Source organism: Mytilus californianus, unplaced genomic scaffold, assembly GCF_021869535.1.
Source record: "Mytilus californianus isolate M0D057914Y unplaced genomic scaffold, xbMytCali1.0.p SCAF_4, whole genome shotgun sequence".
NCBI lineage: Eukaryota > Metazoa > Mollusca > Bivalvia > Mytilida > Mytilidae > Mytilus > Mytilus californianus.
Window position 1 is genome coordinate 125,873,041 of NW_026262690.1, and position 21,039 is coordinate 125,894,079.

The 21,039-nt window shown below is 31.8% G+C and overlaps 1 protein-coding gene across 1 annotated transcript; it reads left to right on the plus strand.

The window, feature by feature from the left end:
• The first annotated feature begins 62 nt into the window (after positions 1-62).
• Positions 63-20,069, plus strand: LOC127739363 (lysophosphatidylserine lipase ABHD12-like). Its single transcript, XM_052251059.1, has 12 exons — positions 63-229; positions 3,191-3,321; positions 3,978-4,083; positions 6,757-6,861; positions 7,466-7,542; positions 8,535-8,664; positions 9,074-9,111; positions 10,294-10,373; positions 10,902-10,984; positions 13,512-13,590; positions 14,355-14,482; positions 18,792-20,069. Exons 1-12 carry the CDS (start codon positions 117-119, stop codon positions 18,820-18,822), a joined length of 1,101 nt encoding a protein of 366 aa, XP_052107019.1. The 5' UTR covers positions 63-116; the 3' UTR covers positions 18,823-20,069.
• Positions 20,070-21,039: the final 970 nt, after the last annotated feature.

Below are 21,039 nucleotides of genomic sequence, written 5' to 3' on the forward strand. Positions count from 1 at the left end.
GAAATGTTGTCGACAATTGGTCACAAAAATATTGGCCAATGAAATTGCATTTGACATCTGACGGGAGCACTAAGGGCAAAGTCCATCATAACATTACAGACCGGAGTTGGAGAGTCATGTCAAACGTTAGACAGAGGAAAACTGTTAATTCAGAGGCGAAAGAAAATAAAGCCAAGGAACAAAAGAATGGTTCTCCGAAGATAACTAAAAAGGAAACGGAAAATAAAGGGTAAGATTAGCGAGTGAAATTGAAAAACAATGAAGTCTGTAAAAAATTGAAGCGACATGACCAGCATATCCATGATATCGATCGGTCAACAATAGCCCTTGGCGAAATGTAAATATGTCGGTACACACATTGTTATGTAATTTAAATACTGTTACAAATAAAGATTAACATGATTACGATTAAATCTGACGATACACACAGGTTAAAACTCAGGGAATTATAAAAAAAACTAATAAATTATTAGGTTTCTCAATAAGGCTCTCTTTGCACGTTAACAGGTTAACAGGGACTTTCTATACTAATAGTATAGAAAGTAAGTCCCTGAGGTTAAGAACCTTGCAACAACTCTTTGAGGGGTCCGTAGGTGGCCTGTTGCAAGGCAAAATTTCTGTCCCTATCCAATATGAATCCGGGTCCGTTCGCGCCCAATCACGTTCGCCCCCATGCACGTTCGCCCCCCTTTCACTTTTGCACCCTACACGTTTGCACCCAGAGTCCGTTCGCACCCTACACGTTCGCGCCCAATTTTTATTGGTTTTGTGTTTAATAATTTGTAAACGAGTTTTGGTAAGTGTATTGCTATAAATATATATTTTTTCATTGTTTCTAAATAAAGTGAGATTCTGACAAGGTTTTTTTTGTGTCATGGTAAATATATTGCTATAAACATTTTTTTTCATTGTTTTTAAATAAAGTGAGATTCTGACGACCAGTATTTTATTTTTGTGTTGAATAATTTTTAATCATGTTTTGGCTAGCGTATTGTTATAAATATTTGTTTTCATTGTTTCTAAATAAAGTGAGATTCTGACAACGTTTTTTGCATGTGTTGATAAAATCTTAATCATGTTTTGGTTAGTGTATTGCTTTAAATATTTCTTTTTTATTGTTTCAAAAGGAATTGGGATTATGAAAACGTTTTTTATATGTGCTGAATAATTCGTAATCATGTTTTGGATAGTGTATTGCTATAAATATTTTTTTTCATTGTTTATGAATGAAGTGGGATTCTGACACACATGGGATCAAAGGAGCCAAGCTGTTAAAAACAATTATCTTTCATGTTTTTTATTTAATATCTTCAAAGTTTTACTCATACCAAGCTAAATACATGCAGTATTTACATAGTTAAAACAACCATGACAACAATCATGATTTTTAAACACTCAACAATAACACCAAATTAGGCTGTGTATAAATACCAATTAACAGTAATCATACATAATTAACATTTAATAATTAATCATCAAATCAATTTAAAAGAATAGTTCATTTAAAAATTCCCGAATTTTTATTTATGAAAATAAAAATATTTTGATATAAAAATCTACAAAATATCTAAAAATTTATCAGGTTTTTTAATAAAAAAAAAAAGGGTGTGAACGTGTAGGGTGCGAACGGACCTAGGGGGCGAACGTGTGGGATGCGAACGTGTAGGGTGCGAACGTGTATTGGGCGCGAACGGACCTGATACCATCCAATATACCCTCATTTTCCAGTGGCAGTCCAAATTTCCCCGACCATCATCCCGGATGGCCACTATTACAAGACCTACCTATTGTATTTATTGTTAACTTGTTCTCGTCCAGAACATGCATGAAATATTTGCCACTGGACGTTAAGCAACCAACAATCAATCATTAAGGCTGTCATAAAAATTTGTTTGAATTAATTATTGCATCCAGTGTAAGACATTTCTGACATAAAATAAATACAAATAATTTATAAATATTCTGGTTAAATCATACATGTAAGTCAACAGTACATGTACATTACGTCTAAATTCTTATTTGGTATGATATATAGTAAATGTACATTTTCACAGTTTTAAACTTTTTTCTCTTTCCTGTTTTAAAGAATGCAACATTTATATTTAGTACATTTTGGATGCTCGTTTGTATGAAAATTCTTGATCATACTTTTAAACATTTAATACTTATAAATTAATGAATCCGGGTCCATCCATCCTGATTCACATTTGACCTACTACCTGTTCACCCAGGGTCCATTCACAGTGATTTTTATTTTTTTTTTATTATTATCTAGTTGCATAATGTTTATTATTTGAACAGAGTATGTTAAAGTTTGTTAAAAAATTCGCCGAATATTTGTATTGCTGCAACAACATATTTATTTTCCTTTGATTTGCATAGTAGAATACTGGAATACAATGTACATGATGTATTTATCTTTATTGATATTTGTAAACGATTTTAATCAATCAGTCAGTCAATTTACATGTATGCAGTATAATAATAAATGAATTTATAAATCCTTTTCGTGTTTTTCAATTTGTACATCATTGTTTTTACTCATTCCAAGCTCACTTAAGTTCAATATCAAAACAAAATGTTGTTTTTATAATTGATCCATCAAAGACAATCATTACAACAATCAGTGAGAATTATTATTATGAACAATTAATGCTCCAAAACGCACCATCAGTTTTAAATATTTCCATGTGTTTTCATGAATTTCAAGAATTTATAACATAAAAATATCTGAATAAGTTTATTAAACTTTAATACCCTTAATATTAATATTTTTTAATAAAAGTAGGGAGAACGAACCCAGGGAGAACGGACTCTATGGGTGAACGAACTCAGGACGAACATGTAATCAGGGCAAACGGACACGATACCTAAAAAAATATTAAAAACATTGAAACCCTTATAACATGTACAATTAATTGATTCTGGTCAAAAGTTCTGTTAATTGAAATAAAATCTGTTTACTCTATGAAAAAGACTTCACTAAAAATTGTCTACAATTTACTTTGTTTAATTTTTTTCTGAGGATTGACAGAAACACCTTTAATTTCTCTTGTCATAGTATAAAATTTAAATTGTAGGAAAGACACACTTATATATTTGATCTTGATGGACAGAAGTTCATTAAAAAAACAAAATGTATAAAAAAAATACTATATTACATTTATTTGTTATTTAATTCTTTTCGCAGCTTCTACAGACATATTTTAAAAAGATTCCTGAAGCAGATCTGTGGACTTTTATTCTTTCTATATGTTATCATCCCTGTGTTTGTGAAAACAAATCCATGGATACACTCCAAGATGGTGTTCCTTAATATGGGTAAGTTATCCCTAAAAGTGAAAAGGGGAAGAAAAAGTCAGAATGAAGGCTGGAGATAAAGTGAAAAATGCACCTTAATATTGGTACAATGTTAATGAGCTCTGAAAAAGAGACAGAAAATACAAAGCTAACTTTAAAAATCTAAAGTACAAGAAAGACAGACGATGTCATGACCAAGAAAAGGAAAAAAGGACACACAACAATATTGAATAACAAAACAATTCACAAAATGAAAGACTTCAAGTGATATATTTTTAACTGAAGTAGAAATAGAGGTTTTCAGAAGTCTGCTGATTGATGACAATCATTAATTTCAACACAATGTAAGTGTATATTGGCATTATCATGGTGACAGTTTACAAAAAATATACATACTGTATATATAAAACTGCAAATAGCTTTGAATTAAAGATTAAGAAAGAACAATGTTTCAGAAAGACAAAAAAACCAACACACTCATTGTACATACATGTACAAAATGTACATGTAACAAACAACCATTAAAAAAACTGAATGATTTTTATGAAATAAGCTACCAGTAATATGGGATTGTAATCTTAAATTTAACCACTAAGCTTATTAGTTAAACTATTTTAAACCCTTGAATATCACTGTTTTTATAAATACCAATATACATGTATTTCATTCTTTTTCAGTAAGATGGCCACCATTTATTGACTTGACTAAGCCATGGGAGTTTGGACTGAGGGGAGCTAGAAACTTTTATTTAGATGTAAATGAGGATAGTAGAATAGGTGTTTGGTAGGTACTTAGTTCTGAACACAATTGAAATAGACATTGCATGATGTTCTGACAATATTACATGTACAACAACATGTACACTTAATGTTTTGTATGTTTACTTGCATAAGTGAATGTACAAGTCTGAAAATTGATAAGAATGGAATGCAAACAGAATTTGCGCTCACCTTTAAATGGGAATCTTGTAACATATTTTTGTCGAGCCTGCGACTTTTGTCGCAGAAAGCTCGACATAGGGATAGTGATCCGGCGGCGACGGCCTTAGCTAACTTCTTAAAAGCTTTATATTTTAGAAGGTGGAAGACCTGGATGCTTCATACTTTGTATATAGATGCCTCATGTTACGAAGTTTCCTTCAATCATATGTCCATTGTTCTTGACCTTATTTTCATGGTTCAGTGACTACTTGAAAAAAAAGTTAAGATTTTTTGTAATGTTAAATTCTCTCTTATTTTAAGTGATAGGATAACTATATTTGGTATGTGCGTACCTTGCAAGGTCCTCATGCCCGTCAGACAGTTTTCACTTGACCTCGACCTCATTTCATGGATCAGTGAACAAGGTTAAGTTTTGGTGGTCAAGTCCATATCTCAGATACTGTAAGCAATAGGTCTAGTATATTCGGTGTATGGAAGGATTGTAAGGTGTACATGTCCAACTGGCAGGTGTCATCTGACCTTGACCTCATTTTCATGGTTCAGTGGTTAAAGTTAAGATTTTGTGTTTTGGTCTGTTTTTCTTATACTGTATGCAATAGGTCTACTATATTTGGTGTATGGAATGATTGTAAGGTGTACATGTCTAGCTGGCAGGTGTCATCTGACCTTGACCTCATTTTCATGGTTCAGTGGTCATAGTTAAGTTTTTGAGTTTTGGTCTTTTTTTCTAATACTATATGCAATAGTTCAACTATATTTGGTGTATGGAAATATTTTATGATCTATATGTCAGTCACGCAGGTTTTATTTGACCTTGACCTCATTTTCAAGGTTCATTGCTCAGTGTTAAGTTTTTGTGTTTTGGTCTGTTTTTCTTAAACTATAAGCAATAGGTCAACTATATTTGTTGTATGGAAGAATTGTTAGCTGTACATGCCTGCCTAGCATGGTTCATCTGACCTTGACCTCATTTTCATGGTTCATTGGTTAATGTTAAGTTTATGTGACAGTTGTAATAAAGCTTTATATTTAGGACTATCAACATAATATCAATGATTAGTAAAGAAGGCGAGACATTTCAGCATGTGCACTCTTGTTTATTGGTATAAACAATGTAAATTTTTACCATTTGCAGGAAATTTTATATATTTTGTACATCATAGTAAAGGGTTGTAATGGGGGAACCTGCATGACGAATAACTGTAAAAATTCTTGCCAACTGACGTTAATGGTAATTTTTGGTGCATGACGATTAAATATACACTTTCTTTTAGATGATAAAAAAGAATCGACTGATTTTGACGAATCACGTTAAATTTTTTCCAAAAATGACGGTATCGATAATTATTTAAAACCTGACGAATCATGATAATGATATTTTGACGAATCAAGGTAAAATTTTAACCAATTTGACGCCAACGGTAGCCAAAAATTACCGTTTGACGACTGACGGTAAAGGGCATTACTACCCTCATAGTAGGTCTACATACATGTCAAATCATTTTGTTGTGTTTTTGTCTCGCCTTGACGGAGTAAAAAAGCGAGACATAGATATGCTGTTGTCTGCGGCGACATCGTAGTCAACAATGTATAAGTTTGTGATTAGGTCTAGCTTTGGTGAACCACTAATGGTAGGTCAATGATATTTGGTATGCAGTTGTATTAGCATTGGCACATCTCATTACCATGGAGATTATTTGGCCCCGCCCACTCAGTCAAGGTCTATTGACTTTGAAACTTTTCATAGTTTACATGTATTAGTTTGTGATTAGGTCAATTTATGGGGAACCACAAGTGGTAGGTCAATGATATTTGGTATGCAGTTGTATAAGCATTGGCATATCTCATTTCCAAGGAGATTTTTTGGTTCCGCCCCCTTAGTCATGGTTTATAGACTTTGAAAATTTTGCTAAGTTAACATGTATTAGTTTGTGATTAGGTCAGTTCAAGGGGAACCATCAGTGGTAGGCCAATGTTAATTGGTGTTCAGTTGTATAAGCATTAGCACATCCTATTTCCATGGAGAATATTTGGCCCTGCCCCCTCAGTCATGATCTATTTACTTTGAAACTTTTGCTTAGTTTACATGTATAAGTTTGTGATTAGATCAGTTTAAGATGAACTGCTAATGTTAAGTCAGTGATATTTGGTATGCAAATTTATTGGCATTTGCAAGTATTGTTTCCATCGAGATTATATAGCCCCATCCCTGATCATGGTTCATTGACTTTGAAACTTTTACATAGTTTACAAGTTAATGTTAATGTTTTTGTTTAGGTTTGTTTAAAGGGAACGACTTATAATAATGGTATTTGGTATGCAGTTGTATTAGCATTGGCACATCTCATTCCATGGAGATTGTTTAGCCATGTACCTTCAGTCATGGTTCATCGACTTGAAATATTTGCATACCTTACATGTTAAAGTATTGTTGTTTTAATTTCAACATTTGCATTATCAAAATTACAAAAAGGCGAGACATATCTCTGTGGTAACAGTTTATTTATTTCTACAGGCAGATTTTGCCCAACTCATCAGTAGAAGAAGGAGGTGATTTTGATAAACTGTTAGGCAATGGGAAGAAGGTTATACTCTATCTTCATGGAACAACTGGTACAAGGTAAGGCCACACAAAATAAGTCTCCAACTTCTGACAAAGAAGAATGTAATATGGCCATGTTTTAGCCCCTGAATTTGAAAATAAAAATATAATAGATATATGTCAATCATCAGTACATGTACATTGTATTTATATTTTGTATTGTATACTTTCATAAGTGTTTCAAACTCCATGCATTTTGTGCTAAACTATCAAAATGGTCTCATTTTTTAGATCTTTTCATTAATATTTAGATATGTGCCAGTTGTGCAAAGGCTTTACCCAAAAAGATATTTTTCCACAAGGTGTATTTTTCATAGATGCACATTGTGTGTAAAATAAGTTTCTAGATAAAACCTTAGCTTATATCTATTTAAACAGAAAACTATATATAAAGCAGCAATTTTAGGTCAAATAGGTAAATTTTAAGAAAACAGTGCTACATGTATTTGAAAATACTGTGAAAACTATAATTATTTCCCCTATTTAGCTTATTTGCATGGACCACTGGTCAAATGTGAGCTTTATTTGTCACTTGGCAATAAATGTTTTATGTCTAGTGTAAATTTTAAGAGAAATGATCTCATCTGAAATAAAATACATTGTACATTGTTTTTATTTACAGGGGAGGATGGCACAGAGTGCAGCTTTTGAAGTTACTGGCCTCATTAGATTTCCATGTAGTAGCTTTTGACTATAGAGGTAAATCATAGGTTTATAATATAAAAAAAAAACTAACTTCCTTTTTTCTAAGCCTTTGTTAATTAAGGGGTCACTATAATATTATTCTTTGGCTAAACATGTGTTAAGAACAATATATACAATTTAAAACAAACATGTTTTTAGCAAGTTTCTTTGCAGTAAATGCCTCTCAATTTTAATTAAAAATTCTATTTGAGTTTTGTTTTTCATAGATAAACCTTAATTTGGGCATATTGAAAATCTGAGAAAACATTCTGGCTTCATCTATAATTCCACATTGGGTAGAATAACTAGACAGTGATAAGTTGCAATGTTTCAGGATTTTATTCAGATATGTCCAACACCTACTTTCTATTTGCCAATACTTTGACTTTTTCAATGTGTTGAATGATATTAAAAAGTTTTAATCACACTTATCTCCCAATACTTCTAAAGAGAAATACTTCATATTAGGTCAGCAGCTCAATAGCTATGAGTGAAAAATGAAAATATGGGTACCCTTTTTGGATCTCTCTAAAATCCTACTTCCTGTTTTTTTCCCTGATACTTAGGATACTTAGCACAACTTGCATGCATTCTTTTTGTGTTGTCTTCAAATCAGTCTTCCAACTTGTCCGAAGAATAGCTGCAATATATATGTCTGTTAAAAGTTTGTTATTTTTACTAATTGTTTTTGGTAATATAGCTCTTCAACTGTTTCAGTTTTTATTCATCCTTGGCTTTCAATTAATATTTAGCTTTGAGCGTTCCTGATGAAGGTAATTCAAGAAAAGCACTTCAGGCACATGACACTTTTATCATGTTGTTTTCGTTTATTTTGAAGAAAATAAACAATAAACCTTAATGTAAGTTTTTAATGTTGAAAGAATTCTGCCTCAAGTTTATGTAAATTGAAATATTAACTGATTATAAGCTGATTTGATAAAGAAAATTTACAATTAGTTATTTATTGCCTAATGAAAAAGAGTAACTAGAAGATTTTTTATTTACAGGGTATGGTGATTCCAAAGGACATCCCACAGAGGACGGTGTTGTGGAGGATGGATACTTCATGTATAAATGGATAAAGGAAAGAAGTAAAGATTCAACAGTCATACTCTGGGGGCATTCTCTTGGCACTGCGTAAGTTTTATCATTATTGTCTCATGCAATTCGATCCATTATCTTGGCCTTCTTTTCCTTTAGGGGTCTTGAGGGTTATGATTCAGTATACATTTATTATTAGGTAAGGGGTTGTTTTAGTTTCAGGTTTAAGTGTTAGGATTAAGTCTAAGATATGTGTAAGGTTATAATAAGGTTAATTTAGTTTAGCCTGAGAGTGACGTTTGAATTGAAGTTAAAAAATCAGGACAAGAAGAGGTTAACCTGACAAGACAGGATTAACTGTTTCGACTTTGAAAAGTAAATAATCATGAGTTGTAAATGACATAATTGGATTTTTATAATATATGTCATTGCAGACTGACATGCAAGTACTCAACACTAATTCTTGTGATCATCAATGTAAAAAAAATTATGTTTGATTTTGTAGGATTACAACAAAACTTGCCAGGTTACTATGTCTTAAAAGTAAGTGTATACAGTATTTATGTATTTATTCATGGCTTTTCATTATTATCAGAAGTACTGTTGTTCAGAAAACATGTAAAATCTATATTCTTATTTGGTTTTTATGAGAAAAATATAAATTTTATGGTAAAATGGTTGTACTGTATAAAAAGTTTACCCTTTTTGTCTTAATTACTTCATAAATCACCAATTTCAACTTGATGCCACTAGACTTAAGTCAAGATAAGGTTTTTTTCTGAAAAAATGGTAATTTCCTATAAGCCTTGCATAATTCATCACAACTATCTAGTTAGGACCTTTTCTCAGACCAGCTTGAATCAATTTGGGTTGTTAAATTAATCAGCAACAGCTACAACAGGACTACCAAGGGAAATAACTCATCCTCAATTACATATGTTATTGCTACTGCTGCAACTAGGGTCCATGCATACTATGCACAGGTCAGTATTCACAATTAGTCATTTATTTCTGTCTGATAAAAGTTGATGCACATTGATATTGTAAGCAAATTTTGAAAGAAGAAAATTAATCGTGGAGTTCTTATGACAGCTAGGCCCCAATGAACATTTCTATGTAAAATGTATATGCCTAAATCCGATATTGTGATTGTGAATGTATTATAAATTTGTACTAGGATTATATAGAAATAAAAAAAAAAGAACCGAAATTGACCTTTACAAATGGACATATTACAGTCAAACCTGCATATATTAAAAGTTCACCCTTAAAAGCTGTTAAAATGACCACATAAGAGAACTAGTTACCTTTGAATTGAGGCTAAAAAAAACAGGACAAAAGGAAGGAGACTTGACAAGACAGGATTAGAGGTGACCTTTATAGCAGCTGACTGTATGTATTTTCTTTTTATGCCCCACCTAGGGGCATAATTTTTTTGGGCAGTGCGTCTATTCGTTTGTCCGTCGGTTCGCTGTCTGTCCCACTTTAGGTTAAGGTTTTTGGTCAAGGTAGTTTTTGATGAAGTTGAAGTCCAATCAACTTGCAACTTAGTACTCATGTTTGCTATGATATGATCTTTCTAATTTTAATGCCAAATTAGAGTTTTGACCCCAATTTCACGGTCCACTGAACATAGAAAATGATAGTGCGAGTGGGGCATCCATGTACTATGGACACATTCTTGTTATTCATTATTTCAATAACAATATATTATTTATTTTTTAGATGAGGATCCTGATGGAGTAGTATTAGAATCTCCATTTAACAACATCAGAGATGCTGCTATAAGACATCCATTCACTGCTGTGAGTATACAATTTGCTAGGGAAACTAAACTGAAAATAGAACTTGAACTTCTAAAGATTTGCCATAAAGAATTCATCAATACAGATTTTGAACTATCAAGACTGCTCAATAACCTGCAATTCACTGCAATATCCTTTATGTATAAAGATGTTTGATCTTCACACCTATAAAAAAGAGTTTAATCCAGCATTTGGCAGGATATCTGTTAAGGGATTATATTTAGCCTGGTTAAATATCATGTATTGTTTTATGTTCATAATGCATATGTATTATGTTAATCATAGTATTTAATGTTTTGACTATTTTATATGGAACTATTTTATTTGTACCGTATATTTTTGTCATTGAGTATGCAACTGTTATCATTATATCTAGTACAATCTTTGAGATGGCTTAAATCATAATTATATTAATCACTATACTATAGTTAGTGAACTTCAGTGACCCATTCAAAAGCTGAAAGGTCAACAATTATTCTACAAGTGCAGTTATATATTAGATATAGAATTGTTTGCTGTTTATTTCAGTTGTTCAGATTTATGCCAATGTTTAAAGAAATATTTATAGACACAATAGCTGAGAATGGTATCTACTTCAGTAGTGACGAGAAGTAAGTACATCTATATATTGTTCAAGATTATACATATATAATACCCTTTATTGTATAGGAACAGTTTATTTCATGCAGGATGTAACCAAGTGTTGGTGGGCAATATTATTTCATATTGCACTAGTACAAATAAATCATCATGTTTGATGACATCATCAGATGTCACAAATATAGTTTTTAACAATTTCCAAGCTTTCCAATACAATAAAAGGGTAAACATGGTAATTGCATGAATATTAGTGAATATTATTCCTTGCAAAATAAATATTAAAATCCCAAGCTTGTGCAATATAAAAATCAATCAGGACAATATTCAACAATATTCATACAATATACCTTAAAATAAAGAATACAGAAAAGATGACCAAGGCACCCTATCAATCCTGCTACTAAGACCCTCTTTAACTTTTCCCATAACTCAAAAGACCTTAACATATAAATTCTAAGGCCAGAAGTATGTAGACATATTTTAGAATATCTTTAGTAAGTAACTCAATGCTAGGAAAAAATTAGGTTGAGTTATCTTTCTTTATTCGGGTGTGCTCCTTCTTTGGAGGATTATAAACAGTACGTAGAAAATGGTAAATACGATCAACAATGGCTGTCGATTTTGTTATTTTCGTATAAAAAATGAGGGCAGTCAAAGACAAATACATCTGAATTGCTATTTTTTTTTACGGAAAACAAGTAAAACGATGTTTTTAACAAGTTGATTATGGTTTTCGTCTTTCCTGTCAATTACGTTTTCTCCATGAAACTACGGTAAACATTGCAAATTGTGCCGAAGTTGTCGTATGTACATTTCTTCAAAGACAAATGCCCACTGACCGATTCTCTTTGAATGAATTAATGTTGATGATCATTTATGACCCATCCGATAAACGGATTAGCTGTAACAACAAATTATGACACCTGTTGTAACCGTTGATTAGTTTGGGGTTGTAAACAAAGTCAAAAACTTGTCGCCAGGTAAAATTTCGTAATTGGTGGTTCACAGCGAACAAAAAAATATGCAATCGATCTTCAAAAAGGCAGGGCGCCCTGGAAACTGTAAAAAGGGCACAGTGTGGCACTCGGGAAAGGGCGGGCGGACTGCCCTGTGAAAACGACCTAGCTGGAAGACTGACCTTTATTATTATAAATTTGTCATATTTCTATACATATATATCATTTTGCTTAGTCAGTCTGAATATCTGAAATCACAACTTTGTGATGTCCTTAAAGTTGCAACTCATTGATTTGAAGATTGACCTGAAATTATCAATGATGCCATGAAGTTTTGATTGAATATTATCACAGCAAGCTTAAAAAATGTTTTAACTATATAAAAATTAGGAGATGTGGTATGATTGCCAATGAGACAACTATCCACCCAAAAGAACCCTAATGATGATATGTAAGCAACTATTGATTACTGTACAGCCTTCAACAATGAGCAAAACCCATACTGCATAGTATACTATAAAAGGAACTGATATGACAAAATGTGAAACAATTCAAATAAGAAAATCATCATCTTGATTTACTGTGGATTCATAATTATTCTTGAGATATCAGTTTTTGTGGATACAGGTAAACCATGACTTTAAATGTTCATTGAAGTACAGCTTTTTATATGTTTGTGTGCAGACTCTGGAAAAACCATTAAATCAAATATCCTTGAAAATACATTTTTTCTCCAATCCATGAAAAAATTGGTACCTACGAAAATCAAATAAATCCACAGCATCAGTATTTAAGGAGGTAGACATAGCTGGAGAAAGATAACTCTTAAAATTCCGGTTTGTGTCCATTTTTTGCATTAATATATTTTAAATTTCTCAATAACACAGACTATTTTAGTTTTGAATTACTGAATGCTTAGAAAAAAATGATGAATTAAAGAGTATCTCTTATAAATCAGGATACCTCTTAATGCATAGATATTGTAAAACATAAGCCACTTAACACAATATTAACATTCATTGGATTGTTAACTTGCTTTATACTGCAAGTAGTTGTGTTTATTTCCTAAATATAGTAACACAGCTATATTTTGTGCAATGTCAATTTCATTCATTAAGGGATGAAAATAAGTTTGAAATTTGTGTTACAACTTAAATAGCTATCAATGTATTAATTTAATTGCAGTATAAAAACAATATTAGGTCAATGTCAGAAAAATATAAACTTTATTGTATTTGGCACAAAACTGGGGAAGGGCTCGGTACAACCTCGCCCTTCCCCAGTTTCTCAGCCTCATACTAAAAAGATTATATTTTTCTGACATTGACCTGATATTGTATATTGAAATTTATTACACATGTTCATTATAATGTAAACTTTGTAAGATATGAGGCAAATTAACAATCAAATCCACCCAAATTTCGTAACTGACTGAACATGGAAATGTGATAGTGTGAGCGAACACGGTGTCCTATGGACGTGTTTTCTTAAGCATTTGATAGTGTTGTGACAAATTTACATAAGAAACACGGCACACAAACAGAATTTATTTGAAATCCCATTTATTGTACTTTTTTTGTAGCATTGCTCAAGTAACATCCCCTTTGATGATGATCCATGCTGAAGATGATGAAATTGTTCCTTATGAGCTTGGAAGAAAGGTTAGTTGATCGGTCATTGATATATAAGGAAAATAACTCTTTATATATGTTGTGCGTACAAAGCACTTTACAGGATATACCTTCATCAGGAACACTGATGAAAAACTTAAAAACTGAAAAGCCAGGGATGTATAGATACAAAGAAACATTAAGGAGCTAAATGACTATTATTATTAAACCTAAAAAGAATTTCCGATTTAATATTTGATCAACTTTCCTGAGGATGTTGGAACCTACGTAATAGATGAAGAAAAATTGTTCATTTTCAATCATTGTGCAAGTAATATCTTCCATGATTATAATCAGTGCATTTGTAATTGTAGACTTGAAATAAAGAAGGGCTGAGAGAATTTTTTAATATAAAAGAAAGAAATGAAGGGGAAAACTTATTTCGCATGCTATTTATTTTTCTAGGCTTTCATGATTTGAAAGATATAGAGAATACAGATTGTTGTTAATATGTCAAACTTGAATCTTCTCTTAAATGCATACAACAACAATGTTAGAAAAAAGCGAAAAAACATTCCTAGAAATCCATTAAAAGGGCAAAAAAAAGAATCTGGGAAAAATAAGTTGGTTTATAATATTGGACAGCCATTTTGACTATAGTCTGGATATTTTATTAATATTTCGACTTCTATTTCTGTGATGTTGCTTAAAAGACCAAGACAATATCCAATACTTCTTCAGAGTTTATACATTTCAATGTTATGTGTGTTAATGTTTAGAAACTGCCATTCATTCTGAAGTTGTTTTTGTTATAGTTATATGAAGCTGCTGAGAAGACCAGAACAACAGGCAGTGCCTCTATAGAGTTTATATCATTTAATGCATCTGAAGGTCTTGGACATAAACATATATTCAAAGCTCTGGAAATACCAAATATTATCAAGTAAGTTTAATCTAAAAATTATTAATTTATGACACAAAATTCCTAATTGCACTTAGCAATGAAACAGTATCTTTATTGCAGCACTTCATTTGAAAGTCATTGTGAGGCCTTGGTCATGGAAACATCTAAAAGACAATGCTAGCGGTCTTTTGATAAAGAAATAGTTACATGAAACATCTAAAATGAGTTCAAATGAAAATGAGATTTACATTCACTTCAGGTTTTTTTCGAGCCTGCGACTTCTGTCGCAGAAAGCTTGACATAGTGAAAGTGATTCGGCAGTGGCATTAGCTAACTACCTTAAAGCGTAATATTTCAGAAAGTAGAAGACCTGGATCCTTCATACTTTGTATATAGATGCCTTATGTTATGAAGTTTCTGTCTGTCATATGTCCATTGTCCTTGACCTCATTTTCATGGTTCAGTGACTACTTAAAAGAAAAGTTAAGGTTTTTTCTGTAATGTTAATTTCTCTCTTATTATGAGTAATATGATAACAATATTTCGTATGTGCATACCTTGCAAGGTCCCCATGCCTGTCAGACAGTATTCACTTGACCTCGACCTCATTTCTTGGATCAGTGAACAAGGTTAAGTTTTCATGGTCAAGTTCATATCTTGGATACTATAAGCAATAAGTTTACTATATTTGGTGTATGGAATGGTTGTAAGAGGTAGATGTCCAACTGGCAGGTGTCATCTGACCTTGACCTCATTTTCATAGTTCAGTGGTTATAGTTACATTTATGTGTTTTGGTCTGTTTTTCTAATATTGTATGCAATAGGTCAACTATATTTGGTGTATGGAAATATTTTATGATGTACATGTCAGTCTGGCAGGTTATTTTATACAACTGCAAAAAATTTTTTGGGATCGTATAATGGTATGATGTCGTCGTCTGATGACGCATTGGTTTCTGGACAATAACTTTAGTTTAAGTGAATAGATCTCTATGAAAATTTTTAAGAAGGTTCAATACCACAAAAGGAAGGTTGGGATTGATTTTGGGGATGATGGTCCCAACCGTTTAGGAATTAGGGGCCCAAAAGGGGCCATAAACAAGCATTTTTTAGTTTCCGGATAATAACTTGTGTATAAGTATTTCAATTGCTCTGAAATTGTACGACAATGTTTAATATCACAAGTAGAAGGTTGAGATTTATTTTAGGGGTTATGGGGCCAACAGTTTAGGAATTAAGGGCCAAAAAGGGGCCAAAAACAAGCATTTTTCTAGTTTCCAGACAATAACTTGTGTGTAAGTGTATGGATCTCTCTGACATTGTACCACAAGGTTCCATATCACAAAGGGAAGGCTAGGATTGAGTTTGGAATTAATAGCCCAAATATGTAGGAATAAGGGACCAAAAAAGGGCCAAAAACAAGCATTTTTCTAGTTTCCAGACAATAACTTGTGTTTAAGTGTATGGATCTCTCTGAAATTGTACTACAAGGTTCCATACTACAAAGGAAAGGCTGGGATCAAGTTTTGAGGTTATTGCTCCAAGGGGGTATCAAAAAGTTGGAGGGGGGGGGGGGATTTTTTTTCCCAATTTTTTTAGAGGATTCATATTTTTTTTTCAAATTTTGAATTTTTGAAAAGTTTCAAGAAGAAATCTTCAATTGCACAGTATTGCGCAATAGATTTGTAAGATCTTTGACCACATTTATTTTGTGTCAGAATTCTATATATTATGTCAAAAATTTGATCACAATCCAAAGTCCGACAGTATCAAGCTGGAATATTGTGTCCAAATTTGTACCAACTGTTTAGGGTTCGACCTCTGCGGCCGTATCAGGCTGCGCTCAGCGAAGCATTCTATTTAAACTTGACCTCATTTTTACATTTCATTGCACAATGAAAATTTTTTGTGTTTTGGTCTATTTTTCTTTAACTATAAGCAATAGGTCAACTATATTTCGTGTATGGAATGATTGTAAGGTGTATATGTCTGTCTGGCAGGTATCATCTGACCTTGACCTCATTTCAATGGTTCATTGGTCAGTGTTAAGTTTTCCTGGTTAAGTTTATTTCTTACATACTATATGCAATAGCTCAACTATATTCGGTGTACAGAATGATTGTAAGATGAACATGTCTGTCTCAGGGCTTCCAAAAAATATTTGAGCCAGCCGGACATTTTATGTCTTATCCCGATTTTAATCCCTTAAGACTTAGTAACAAAAGGTAATTATGGTAATCAGTTGGCCATCAAGTAACCAATGATTGACATTAAAACGATATTAAACTTTACTTTGATATAAATTCGATGTTCTGATGTAAACTGTTAAATTGACAGTGCATTATTCGAAGTGTGCAACAACAGCGTATTAATATCTGCCTAAGACTCTTTATTTGTGCAAAATAACGTTGTCAAAAACTTTACTTTTGTTTTTAAAAAGCACATTTTCCTAATACCGGATGTTGACTTGACAATGGTAAAACATGGAACAGAGACGAATAAGTAAAATCTGTGTACGTTTACAAAGCAATTTTTCATCAAATCATATTTATAAAAATATTTCTGATAATTTCAATCGTTTTGAATAAATTAATTAGATGCAAACCGCTGAAATGTAAGAAATTTCTTTGAATAGACCGATTAATGTCCGGTACAAAATAGTTTACCTGTCACCTGAACAGGTAAATTTCAGCTGTCTGACAACTAATTATCCTTGATTAAAATGAGAAGGTATTAAAGTAGGGTTTGTTTTGATAGTACTTATTCATCATGTCATTATTATGACTGGAAATGTGTGGCTGTTTAAGGCAAAAGGTCAGGTCAAAAAGATCGCATAAACTTTCAATTTTTTTTGGAATTATGTTAAAATGACCGTCTCTTAAGAAAGCCTTAAAAACTAAAAGTAGATGTCCATTTCATGCTTTTCCCAGCTGGACAATGTCCGGAATATATGACCGTTTTGGAAGCCATGGACTCTGTCTGGCAGGGTTCATCTGACCTTGACCTCATTTTCATGGTTCATTGGTCAATATAAAACATTTCATTGTTTGGAATGGTTCTTGTATTCTACTAGCAATAGGTCAACTATATTTGGTGTATGGCATGATTGTAAGGTGTACATGTATTTCTTGCTTGTTTTATCTGACCTTGACCTCACTTTCTTGGATCATGTTAAGTTTATGTAAAACTTTATGTTTAGGACTATCAACATAAAACCAATTGTCAGTAAAGGAGGCAAGACATTTCAGTGTGTGCACTCTTGTTTTCCTTACTTATGTGTCTCTTTTTGTCAAGCCTTCGACTTTTGTCGAAAAAGCGAGACATAGCGATCCTACATTCCGTCGTCGTTGTTGTTGTCATCGGCGGCGGCGTCCACAAATATTCACTCTGAGGTTAAAGTTTTTGAAATTTTAATAACTTTCTTAAACTATCCTGGATTTCTACCAAACTTGGACAGAAGCTTGTTTATGATCATAAGATAATATTCAAAAGTAAATTTTGTAAAAAAAAAAAATCCATTTTTTCTGTATTTTACTTATAAATGGACTTAGTTTTTCTGCCAGGAAACATTACATTCACTCTGTGGTTAAAGTTTTTGAAATTTTAATAACTTTCTTAAACTATCCTGGATTTCTACCAAACTTGGAAAGAAGCTTGTTTATGATCATAAGATAGTATCCAGAAGTAAATTTTGTAAAAAAAAAAATCCATTTTTTCCGTATTTTACTTATAAATGGACTTAGTTTTTCTGCCAGGAAACATTACATTCACTCTGTGGTTAAAGTTTTTAAAATTTTAACAACTTTCTTAAACTATCCTGGATTTGTACCAAACTTGGACAGAAGCTTGTTTATGATTAAAAGCTAGTATCTAGAAGGAAATTTTGTTCCATTTTTTCCGTATTTTACTTATAAATGGACTTAGTTTTTCTTCCAGTTAACATTACATACAGTCTGCAGTTTAAGTTTTTAAAACATTTATTAGATTCATAAACTATCCTGGATTTTTACCAAACTTGGACAGAAGCTACTTACAATCAAGAGGAATATTTTTATTAATTTTTTTCCTCATTTTTGTTGAGCCTACGATTAACAGCAAAAGTAGGCGAGGAACCCATACGAATTTTTTAAACAATATGCCCACTTACGCAAATAGATACATCAAAATGGCAGACATTTATTTTGTCATAATACATGTACTGGTATGTCCCCCAGAAGAATTGAATGTTTTCTGGATAATGATATGAGTTTGGAAAAATATGTACCCATTTTTTTTTAAATATCATTATCCTATAATGTATTTAGAATTTTTGCCAAAGTTAATATAGTTTTTTTTAAATCTTTTTCAGGAATTTTATGCATGAGACATGTCAGAAGTAATGATATTGATCTTCAGTGATATACCCACAGTCTTTCTCAACAGTAGTCCTCAGAAGATCTTCATCAAGCATTTATGGTTATCTATTTAACATGATTTCCTTGTTTAAGTCATCATGTAATATGTTATTCTTTGGTTATATATCCAAGCATTTGTGCCAAAAAAGGTGAATCAAGACATTATGGCTACAATCACAACTACAAATTTTATTGTGTTCAATATTATAGGTTTTGAAAAAGTTGGTATATTTTGGCAACATCCTGTTTAGATTCAACTTCATCGTTTGTAAATCTGGTAAATTTTTTCAAACTTAAATACACACATTTTTTGTTCATTTATTTATAGGGAGTGGCAAATGTTAGCAATAGGGAGTGGCAAATGTTATCAATAGGGAGTGGCAAATGTTAGCAAAGCTTTTGTGAAAGAATGTAAATTATAACAACATATTTGAAACCAGAAGTAAAGAAAAATTATTTTTATCTCTATGTATTATGCTTTTGAAAAAGTCATGTTTTCAAGTGTGCCACTATATTAGTTGTCTCATTGTTATTACATGTATGTCATCAGACCATTATAGATCTAATGATTTATGTTTACATGTCTGTAGAGCTTGCATTTTAAGGAAATTTATAAAATTCATTTTGATAATTTTTTAGCACAAGAATGACAATCCATGTATTAAAAAAGTTTTTTACTATGTAACATAGTAGGGTATTTTTTCAAACTCATTTAAGTGGTAGTGTAAAATGTTCATTATTACATATGCCTTTGTGTTCAACATACTAATAATGCCAAAAATTTTAAATCTTAAATGTACAAATATAACATTATATTTTAGTCAGGCTCAAAACTTTTCTTGAAATAGATATAGTTTTTTTTATTGAATTAGGTTTCAGAAGCACTGTAAAGGATAATGTTTGGTATTATATATGTGAGCATATCATATTCAAATGTGTATGGTATGAGGGATATAGTGATGAGTGATGATCCTTTTCCTGTTCTCTGTACATCTTCCATCTGCCACCATAAAAAATCCTCAAAACTTTCAAAGATTATACAGTTCTTGATGGTATTGTGCACCCTAATTATATTTTTTTGTTAAAATGATTTTTAGGGGTTTCCCAATTAATGTGGATGTTAGTATTTCCTCATCATGCATCTGAATAGAGAATATTTATTAATTTATGAGTTCTGCTAATACATGTACATTTTTCTAATTTAATTCTAAACAAGATTAGTACAACAGTTTTTTAATATACACAACTAGTTTTATAATTTTTTCTGTAACATTATTCTATAATAGCTGTTTACAATTTTCTCTGTTGGATTTGACCATTTGGTTATACTGTGTAAAGATCTGAAAAGTAATGGTAGCCAATTGTTTTTAGTCATGGTAAGAGTTGACCTCAATATTACTGCTTGTTATTAGCTGTTAACTCTTTCATCAGTTTGTATTTGAACTTCATTACTATTTTTCATTCTTGTACAAGATCTGAAAAGTATTCATGGCCATGTTTGAAGTCAATCATGAAAACAGTTTTCCTCAATGTTACTGCTGTAATTAGCTGTTTACACTTTCATCAGTTTTGATTTTGAATTTTATTTTAGTTATTTTTATATACTTGTGTAATTCTTAAAAGTAATGGTGGCCAATTTTTATACGCCCGTCAATTTTTGACGGGACGTATTATGTTATACAAATGTCCGGTGTCAGTCCGTCTGTCTGTCCGTCTGTCTGTCCGACGTAAACATGTCGCACCGTGCTCTTGAGAATGACTTATCCAAATTTCATGAAACTTAATATAGTTGTTTCTTATGATGGTCAAACGATCTGTATACTTTTTGGTGAAAATAAGATTAAAACTTTTTGAGTTATGGGACTTAGTAACAAAAACAGGTGTGTGTTTTTTTTCACATGTCACGCCAAATCTCAAAAACAATTTATGATTATTGCTTAAAACTTTACACACTTCTTAGTTATATTAATCTTAAGATCTGTATACTTTTTGGTGATGATTCAAAATTTTATTTTAGAGATATTGAGTATTTTGTTAAAAAAAGGGGGAGGGGTTTTTCACATGTCGCGCCGTATCTCAAAAACAGTTTATGATTATTGCTTAAAACTTTACACACTTCTTATTTATATTAACCTTAAGATCTGTATACTTTTTGGTGATGATTCAAAATTTTATTTTTGAGTTATTGAGTATTTTGTAATA

Excerpts from the sequence above, each read along its gene's own strand:
- LOC127739363 (XM_052251059.1), top strand. The coding sequence starts at position 117 with ATGTCAAACGTTAGACAGAGGAAAACTGTTAATTCAGAGGCGAAAGAA. Across the intron at positions 230-3,190 it reads AAGGAAACGGAAAATAAAGG|CTTCTACAGACATATTTTAA; the intron begins GTAAGATTAGCG and ends TTCTTTTCGCAG. Across the intron at positions 7,543-8,534 it reads AGTAGCTTTTGACTATAGAG|GGTATGGTGATTCCAAAGGA; the intron begins GTAAATCATAGG and ends TTTTATTTACAG.